Genomic DNA, 10,135 nt, shown 5'->3' on the forward strand with positions numbered 1-10,135 from the left:
GTATTTCTCTGACCAGCAGCAGCAGCAGCAGCAGCAGCAGCAGCAGCAGCAGCAGCGCTGCCTACAAGGTCTGCAGGCAGCATCCCTGCCTGCCGTCGAGCTGCAGCGCTGTTCCTTAGGGAGTATATAAAATCAATTTCTGTCTTCTAATGATGGCTAAACCAGATGTCTTTGTGATATCACACGCAGCTATCCAGCTCCGATTCAGAAACGGCTGTGAAGGTTTCCAAGGAACTTACTCTTACTCAGTAACCTTTCCTGTAAGGAGTTATGGCTGGTCTTTCCCTTTCCTTACGAGCAGCTCAGCCTCACTCGGTTATAACTAACACTTGTCCAGGTCAGAACAGTAAATAGTTTGATGGCTTCAGAACCGCTTCAGGTCAATATTCACGCATCAGGTTTTTAAAAGCTTCAGGATGAAACTTGAAACAAATACAGAAGTTGTGTCAAAATGAGGCAGGACCAAATGTGGAGAAAACGTCCGTCTGAGTGACGGAACAAGCTTCATTTGTTCTCTTTTGCGTACTTAAAGGAGATATCCGTATGCTGCGCCTGGCGTTCGTGTTGTTGGTGCCGCGTTCCCGTGCCACAGAATAGCTGGGCAGGTTCCTCTGCATCCCGTGATTAAAGCCGAGCGCAGAAAGCTGCAGCGAGAGGTGGGTGTCCAGGAACACGGTGTCCGTGGGGCGCTTGCTGAAGACATTACGCGTCTGGGTTCTTCAAGGCAGCATGGAAATGAGCAGTCAGATCCCTGCGGGGAAACAGTGTTTCTCAAAATACTGATGCTGAGATCTTTGTGCTCGGTGCATTATTGCAGCTGATGCCGCAAACGTAATTGCAGATGGCCTACTAAGGAGCACACAGTTTTTCCAATTAGTATTTTTGGCCTTTAAAAAGGCTGTTAACTAGAGATCTGGGCAGTGTAAAAGCAGCAATTTTGTCTGCACGCCCTGCTACCTGCGGTTTTAAAGCCTGGCTGCTATTTACTTTTTAAATTGACTTTCTTTTCCCCTTAGCTTCTGAAAGAAGGTCTCATACAAAGCATATGATAAATGCAAGATGTGTAAAGTTCTGTTCAACATGCTAGGTAAATGCACTGGAAAACAGAAATTCCTCAGGCTGTCTGTACTCACTGCTGCAGGTAACAAAGGAGATGAAGCATTCAGCTGAGTGTATGGTAGGGTTTTTTTAACTTGCAAATAGCTCTTTAAGGGGTAACATTCATTTCCACTTTCATTGGTGCGGTCTGTAAGATAGGTCTGTATGATGCATTGTGGAAAAGGCCCAAAGGATTTCTCTCATGAAGTTTACTGTCAGTCTCTATCTAGTTAGGTGCTGTAAATCCAGTTGCACCCAAAAAATTCAGGCTATAGAAGAATAAATAAATTAAAGCAGAATGTGTAGCAATTTATACAACCCCAACATTGAGATGCCTGACTTCGTCATGACAGAGTGCTTTCTTACTGTACCTGAGCCAGTGTCCAGGCAGTAACTGACCAGAACTGATCTAAGTCAGGTATTTACCCCCTCTGGCCAAAAAAGATTTTAAAATATGCCCTTAACCAACTCAACAATAATAAAACATAGAAAAAACCCCTCTTGTGACATCATACAGTCAAACTCGTTTGTTCCGAGTCTGTCAGTCCGTTCCAAAATACTTCTGTCCAAAGTGTGTTGGTGCAACAGGATGAAATTCTGTAGTTAAGTGGTTGTCGTGGTTTAAACCCAGCCGGCAACTAAGAACCAGGCAGCCACTTGCTCACTTCCCCAGAGGGATGGGGAGGAGAACTGGGAAAAAGGTAAAACTGGAGAGTTGAGATAAAAACAATTCAGTAATTGAAATAAAATAACATAAAATAAGTAAAGAAGAATAAGAACAATTGTCATGAAAAGGAGAGAGAAGAGGAGAGGAATAAAATCCAAAGGAACAGAGCAAAAAAACCCCAACAACCAACGCACAATACAATTGCTCACCGCCCGCTGACCGGTGCCCAGCCAGTCCCCGAGCAGCGATCGGCCGGCCCTGGCCAGCTCCCCCTGGTTTATACACTCAACATAATGTTCTATGGTATGGAGTATCCTATGGCTAGTTCAGGCCAGCTGTCCTGGCCGTGTCCCCTTCCCAATTTCTTGTGCCCATCCAGCCTTCTGGCTGGCAGGGCCTAAGAAGCTGAAAAGTCCTTGACTTAGTGTAAACATTACCTAACAACAACTAAAACCATCAGTGTGTTATTAACATTATTCTCACGCTAAATCTAAAACACAGCACAGCACCAGCTATCAAGAAGAAAATTAACTCTATCCCAGCCGAAATCAGGACAATGGCGATCTCTGGAAATTCCTGGATGATGGATTTGGCACCTTATGAGAGACGGCAAGTGCCTCAACTTGCCCTGAGGTGTGGAGAACAGGCTTAGCAGGATAATGACACTTGGTTGTACGCCATGTTCTACAAGAACTTTGACAGCCTCAATGACAGTATTACCAGTACCTAAAAGGGGAAAAAGCGAGATTTTTATTTCTCTTTTCCCTGGTGGAAGAACTTGTCCTAGGCCATCCAAAAATATCCGTGTTAACACTGGGGTGTGGCCGAATGATGATATTGTCCTTTCCCACTGGAAAACTATCACCTCTGCATGTCTTAATTGTAGAAAACTTTGGTCTCCTGCTGAAGGAACTTCATCTCTACTCTGAAACGGCCAACTCTGCCAGGTTTCAAGCACTGAAGTCGGTGGATTTTATTAAAGCCCTGAGGCAAGAAAGCTCATCTAAAATAGTAAAATAGCAATTAAGAGCTCTATGTGTAGAACCAGAATTAAATCATCGACTGAAAAAGTTACTTCACCCTGACAAACTCCTTACAACATTTACCAGATATTTTTTTTTTTTGGTAGTATTAACTAAAGTAATTTACTTCTAGGATTACAGTATTAATCCAAAAATGTCTTTTAATAGCATGAGAAAGATACTGTTTGAGTCTTTTCTCATGGCAAAACTTTAAAAATTAAATGTGTATCATGTCTTAATGTTTCTACCTTTCTCACAAACGCAGGCATGCCCAAATGATTTGCTCCGCATTCGTGCTGGTGCAGGCTGACTAGTATGTATTCTGGCACAGCCCGATAAATTCCCTGCTATGTCACCTAAACCAAGCAGAAAACTTAATCCAAGCCCCCGAAATTTGGAAGTTTGCCTTTACACTGAGCACACTTGCTGTTCGGATGAATCTAGCTGTACATAATGAGGAAAGGCACTTACTTAGTATTGGGTACATAAGAAGAACCTTTCTCCTGTAGATGTCTGGTGGAAACTTAGCGTAGTACACTTTGGCTCTTTGAGTCTCCTCATCGCTCTGTATCAGGATTTTTCCTATGCGGATTGATCTACAGCAGTCTCGTAAACCTTGTTCCATTGCCTCTCCTCAAAATGAGCAGCAAAAAAACCCCCAAGAACAATTGTTACACGCTGAGAAATGGCACAACTGTAACATGCTGCAATTAAATAAGACAGCCCCAATACTGCATTGGTGAAGAGTTCTAAAAAAGGGGATTTTTTTTCTCAGTTCTAAGTGTTAAAAACACCTGAAGTGATTTTCCTTTTTTTCTCTGTTCTGACAGAAAACCGAGTCTCCTTGATGTTACACAGCTCCTGGGCATTGGTGTTTCCACACACCAGTGCTCAGCTCTCAGAGGCAGGAGCTGGAAACGTCAAAACAAACGTCTGGGGTTTGGAGAACGTCTCTGAGCTCTGCCCAGAGACAGGGGGGTGCCAAACGTAGCGCTGGAAGCTGTGGAGCCGCTGGATTTTACATCACAGATACCAAGGTTTGTTCCACAGCACTGGGCAAAACAACAGTGACTCTGCCCCCACCGAGCGCGGCTGGTTTGGAGACCCCTGTGAGCAGAAGTGTTGGCGGCAAACCAGGGGGGGCAGCCGGCCTGGCCTCTGCCCTGCAACGGCCACGTGAAATCTGCTGCGGCTCTTTGTCTCCTCAAAAGTTAATGGAACGTACTACTCGGCATTTGTGGTCAAGGATACCTAAGCAAGAGTAACAACTGGCAGGTTTGGGTAAAGCTCTGCTGCAGAGAAGTGTTGTTGCACAGTTTTGTAAGGAAGTTGCTTACAGGTTTCCAAAACGTTTAATTTGTGCCCGTTCAACAACCAGGATCTGCCTACCACTTCTCATTATGCTGACTCCGCAGTTTCCCTTTTCAAATCTGACTCCTTCATGCTTGTGTCCTGTTGGAGTGGTCGCAAACAAGCACAAGCCTGCCTGCAGACGAAGCGGCAGAGGTACTGCATTTTGCAATAAAGCAGGGCCCTACAAAAGGCTGTTAGAGGTTGAACCCATCTGGGGATGGGAAAGAATGGCCTTTACTGGAGCAAACGTGGTATGTCTGTCATGCTGACAGCAACGCAAAGCAAAATAGAATGATGTAGGTAAGAGGCCTTGCTAATAAATCATTTCAAGAAGATACTGTAACGTTATGAAGAATAGGCTTTGTCAAGTTAATCGGTCGCTTTCCTTACGTCATTGTTTAAAGCACTAGTGCTGATAGAATAAACCTTCAGGTAGTAAGACATCCGATCATCTCTTCAATGATATTTTGATTGAGAAAGAGGAACGGTGTAAGTCAAAATGACAAATATTAATTGGACTGAAAACTAACTGATAGGTAAGCAGAAGCATCACTGAAGAAGGTATAGCTTGCTTCCTATCGGTTCTTGACCCCACACTGCTTAGTGTGTCATCAGTGACCTACAGGAAAACATAAAATCATTACTGGTGATCTGCAAGTGTGGAGAAGTTAGGAACAGGTCGCTGATAGCAAACCTAAACTGGATCACTTAATGAGCTGGGCTTAAGTGAACAATATGTTTTTCAGTGCCACCAGATGTAAAATCATCAGCCTAAGAATAGAGCAGCAGCTGTACTACAGGGTGGGTGACAAAGTCGTGGAAAACAGTGGCTCAGAAGAGGGATAATCAGCTGAACATGAGCTCCTAATGAGATACTCTGCCAAGAGAAGCTAATGCTTCCGTGGAACCGAAACGGGAGACACCAAGGAAGACAAGGGAGGTTTTATTACCTCTGTTGTGGGCTCCAGGAAGACTTCCCTGAGGGCTGGAAAACACACCTTCATGAGAAAACATGCAAGGAACACAGTTTATTAAGAAATATAAGGTTAAGGGGCATTTCATTTTAAATGCAGTTTCTAGGAAAGCACATGGCAAATTTAACACTAAAGTGTTCTTTATCTGGCAGAGTAGTGTTTGGGAACTGGACGTCAAAATATGTTGCTGTATATTTTTAGCAGTGGGGAAAGTTGTCCACTGAAACAGTCCACCCACTATGACAGAGTGCCCATCACTTAAGAATCACTGGAAATACTTAATGAGGTTTGTTTTGTTTTTCTAAAGGAAACACTCCAGTTTGAATAGGAATTAATTCAGAGGAATCCGGCAGCCTTCATTAGGCTGGAATTGGGAGCAGGTTATTAGAACAGCTCCTGCTAGATTTCTTCTGAATAAATACAGAAACATTACAACTGCAGGCAGGGGTGAGGGGAAGAGGTGAAGCAGGCAGGCGCAGGTAGCCGAACAGCTGCACACTGCCTTAGCTGTGATACACATGTGCTCCCAGTTAGTTGAAAAGGCCATTCTGAGTCATCTCCCCTCCCTTGTCAGGTTTAAGCCGTATCTCTAATGCGCTACAGCTTTCCAATACTTTTTTTTTACCCACATAACATTATCAGTGTGAGCCATAGCTGCCCTGAGCAGCACAAGCCGCAGGGCAATCAGCATTTGCAAAAAGACAGCTACCAAATTGTGCCTCTGACATTTTTTTGCCGTGCCTTTTGCTTTAACTCTGTGCTGTAAGAGCAATATTAGCCACTGGGAAACTTAAACATGTTACAAAGTAAGAATACAACCAAGTAATGTCAGCTTTAGTGCTGTCCTTGGCATTTTGAAAGTATTGGGGTGCCCACTGGGTTTTATTTTTTGTTTAGGGGAAGCAAGGAGCCTGGGCAGGCTTTATCTTTTCATTCGTTGCTGTTGAGAAACCAGAATGGAGGTTTTTTAAGTGCCAAAGTCCTTAAGAGAAAAATGGGGGAATGTGGGAAACACAGGATGGGGTTGGAGATAAGAGAGATCTTTCAAAGACATTTTCTTATTCAGTGTTGATGGTCACCCACTTATTTATATCCAAAATACAGTTTTGACAGTCGCTCACCAATCCTTGTCTTCGGGTGTGATTTCTAATATCTCATGTGCAGCCTGCGCGTGTCAGTGACTTTGGGTACTGCCGTCTGGTTAATCACAGGGCTGGCAGGGGGGACGCAGAGTGGGTTTCTGCCTATTCTGTCTTGCAGCTGTTTCAACAGCAAATGCTAATTCCTTGCTCAATGTTTTGCTCTTTCTGGGAATTTAAAAATAACTTGCCTAATGAAGCAGTGCTGAGCAGCTCATATGTCCAGACAGATAGGAGTGAAATGCTTCAGTTCAGAAAGCAAAGTCGTCCGTGGTGGCAGTGCCTTTGAACAAGTCCCCCAAGGCCCTTTTTCAAATAATCCCAGGACTGGCTGAAATTAATACAGAAAAAAATTCAGAGAAGGGGGGGGGGGGGAGGGGAGAATCACGTCGAAGGGCCTGGGACTTGGGAAGACATTTCTGGGTGAGCTGTAATCAGTCCCATCCTACGACATCCCTTTAGCAGTGCCGTTTAATTACTCCATTACAGGCAGGGTTTGATGTATGTGTTCTGTAGCAGGGGCATCCAGAACATGAAAGAAAAATGTGGTGCTTACTGAATGCTTTACAAAGATCAATGAAGCTCCTTGTCCCTTGTTAGAGCCACGAGAAGCTGAGCACAGAGTGACAAAACTGCTTGTCCAAGGGCAGCCACCAAAGCACAAGGAGAGAGACTTACAGGCTATGGCAGTTTTCAGTTTCTCCTGGAAAACCACCTTGTTTTGTTACTCATTTTTGGTTTTCTATCCTCTGTACCTGGACATCACCATCCCCATTTAAGCTGACCCTGCAGTGAGCACATCTGCCTCAGTAGGACAAGACACATGAGAACTGCAAAGGGCGAACAGCCGTGTATTTCCAAGAGTGGCTGTAAGAGTGGTTACAAAAACTGGGCAGGATATGCTGGGAAGCAGAATTGCTATGGAAAGGCAGGTGTGGGGTCCAGGGAGATACTTGGCTTCTTACTTTGGGCCAAGACTGGAATCAGAAACGCTTCCTCTGCCCCCTTCTAGCCCCCTTTAGCCTCTTGGATTGATTTGCAACATTATTGTTTTCTTGTTCTTTAGAATTAAATAATTTACGGTGCAAGTCCTTGAGGTTTCAGACTTAATTCTGTGGGTGCCATAATACTTACCAGAGAGTAAATGTTACTCTTTCTAATACATCAGTGATAAAATATTTTTTCCCCAGCTAGATGAGCGATTATTACATTCTTCAAATCAATTCTCATTTTTCTTTAATTGTTTCTGATGCCCTTGGCACTGTTGAGTCTGCACTCCAGCCTAGGAGGCTACTGGGGTAACTCAGCAATCTCCTCACCTGCACAAGAGGAGATTATTGATCCCAAAAGGCTGGGAGTTTTATTTGAGGCACAGAGGATGTGGAAAACATCTCTCAGAAGAGGTGGCCAGGCAGAGACTCATGCTACTACCTATGTTAACCCCCCAAAGCATGTAAGATCTGTATCATACGCAGCATGTCCATATCTTTTTATTGAATTGTCCTTAGGAAATGCCAGCTCTAGAGTGCAATCCATTTGCATCTTGCATCCAATATGCCATACTGTAAAAGGATGAAATGAAGCCAGAACAGAAGGATCATGTGTTACCTTGGCTCTGTGCTTGTGTCAGGGAAATGGAGGACTTCCACCACTGGGCTGCAACTGCTAAAAACCAGGAGCTTCTCTCCCTCTGTACAGAATAATGAATGTCATCCTCCTCCTTCATCCTTCATCCTTCAACCAAGAACGTGGCCTGTGTGATGTCCAAAACAGTCCAGGCGACAGCACATTTCCTTTTTTGAACTGAAATCTTAACCCGGTTTGTAACCATAGCCCAAAAGTGAAACTGGTGATCACTCCTTGCTTGACAACACAGCAGCTGCTCTCCGTCACCAACATGAACCTGCATCTCAGTGTGTTTCCCGTAGGTCAGCAGACTTTACAGACTTAGCAATGATCAGAGATTTGTACATTTCTGTTCTCAGATCCTAACCCTAACTTTAAGCAACCTTGACCAAAGCTGTACAGTGACTGTCTCACTTGCACCGGGAGCTCTCTGAGCAACTTGAGCCTTTCAGATTCAGTAATAAATCTTACTCTTCAACTCTTTTTTTCAATAATCCTGGTATCATAACCCCAACAGAGACCGGAAGCTTCCCACCCTCCAAAAGAGAAACTCTCCTCCACTCTAGCCCCCAAACCCCCTGAGGGTGTTAAGCCCCTTCATAGAGAAGGTCTATAATAGTGCAACTTGTCCCCATTGCATCAGGGCATGTTGTGGAGGGGTCATGGCAAGAACCAGCCTTCAAACAGAGCCAGGGCCAAACTCAGCGGGGGCCTCAAGGGCAGGACCCACCACGTAGCCAGGGGCAGACTGTGTCCTGGAAGGACTCATGTTGATGCTAAATCTCTGACGCAGCTCCGGGCGCTGCCAGACAGACTCCTGTGACTGCACAGCATGTCAGTGGCTTGTTTCAAAAAGAAAGATCTTAAATAGACTCCACAGCCAGCATTTTGCAGCGTTATCCAATGGGAGAGGAAGGAGGGATAAATTCCTTAAAAATAATCCTCATGGTGTTAAATAATGTGATTAAGCAGGCTGCCTAATTCTCCTCTTCGGTATTAAACTGTCCTGTTTATCACTGGTTTCAGCTCTGCCCCCCCTCGCTGCCCTGTCCTGTGCACCCTCCTCCTCTGCTGCAGCATGAGGATGACTTGATGTACCACCGCTTTAGCAGCTGCCTGCCATAAAAATGTGCCCTTATCTATCAGCCTGCAGTTTATGTTCAGTCTCTTTATTTTTCTTCATGTAATCATCAGACATTTCTGCATTTCATTGTGATAAATACCAGACTGTTGAATCTCTGGGACTGCCAAGAAATGCATCACACCATAGCACGAATAGAGCTGCTATTTTTTTTATTTCTTCCTTTAGTTTAACATTTATTCCTGCAATTGTTGTCTGTAGAAGGATAAATAGGGCTGCATCTTGCTAGCAAGTTGCTCCAGATACATTAGATGAAAGAATAAATAACATGATGTACCGAAGGCTATGAAGACTAAATATATTATATTGAGATAGTAAAGCAAAGGGCGTGATAATGTGCTATTCATTATACAGGTGCACCAGTGCTCACTACAGAATAAAATTAGATTGACTCGTCTGCAGGTCATGTACCTTATACGGCTCAGAACTGGCAGAGATTTTCTTCTGTCTGTACTGGTAGCACATTGAAACAGGGTTATGTCAATCACAGCCCTGCACTCCAAATAGGGGTTTCCATGATCACGCTGTATTGCACAGTATAAGGCATGAAGGATCCTGGTCATCGTGGCTTTGGTAGCACATCTGAAGACATCTTTTCCATTTCCCCTTTTTAAATGCCATAGGTTTCTCTTTTCCCTCCTCTCAAAGAAGCAGAAGATGTGCAACATGCAAAAAGATAAGAAACACATGGCGTCTGATAGGCAGGTTGGTATGTCAAGCATTACCCAGGTTATTTGCTCCAGATTATCATCTGAAGGTTTGTTCAGGGATGCTGAGTGACTGTCTGAAGTGGTGATACTTTGATAGGCAAAGTGATCGCTGTTTGCTGCTGCAGTAACTTGTGCTGCATTTCAGACATCGGCGCCGACTGAGCGCTCAGTGTGACTCTGTGTTTCCTGTTTTCCTTGATACCCGCATCCCACTTACCAGTTTACAGCCACCATTCTTGAGCCACTTATGCCACACAACCTAGCTATAAAACGTCTTGCACTCCAGAGAACACATCCCTGAAGTACTATTCTCTTTGCAAGAGGATTAGCTGTCTGAAGCTTTACAGCCACCCACCACTACTGTTATTTTCATAAAAGGCTGGAAGCCTAATCTTGCAAAGTCAT

The 10,135-nt window shown here is 44.3% G+C and overlaps 1 protein-coding gene across 2 annotated transcripts; it reads right to left on the reverse strand.

The window, feature by feature from the left end:
- Positions 1 to 1,020: 1,020 nt before the first annotated feature.
- On the reverse strand, positions 1,021 to 8,117 carry LOC129785613 (uracil phosphoribosyltransferase homolog). 2 transcript variants are annotated; one of them, XM_055818408.1, is made up of 5 exons: positions 4,177 to 4,272; positions 3,259 to 3,420; positions 2,393 to 2,491; positions 2,324 to 2,361; positions 1,021 to 1,708 (listed from the first exon to the last, which is right to left on the reverse strand). In XM_055818408.1, the coding sequence occupies exons 1-5, from the start codon at positions 4,184 to 4,186 to the stop codon at positions 1,640 to 1,642; spliced, it is 378 nt and encodes a 125-aa protein (XP_055674383.1). In that variant the 5' UTR covers positions 4,187 to 4,272; the 3' UTR covers positions 1,021 to 1,639. The 2 variants fall into 2 exon arrangements, with proteins under 2 accessions (XP_055674383.1, XP_055674382.1); XM_055818407.1 differs by lacking the exon at positions 4,177 to 4,272 and adding exons at positions 5,091 to 5,138; positions 7,862 to 8,117 and having other exon boundaries at positions 1,021 to 2,491.
- Positions 8,118 to 10,135: the final 2,018 nt, after the last annotated feature.

The sequence above is a fragment of the Falco peregrinus genome, chromosome 13, assembly GCF_023634155.1.
Source record: "Falco peregrinus isolate bFalPer1 chromosome 13, bFalPer1.pri, whole genome shotgun sequence".
Taxonomy (NCBI): Eukaryota; Metazoa; Chordata; class Aves; order Falconiformes; family Falconidae; genus Falco; species Falco peregrinus.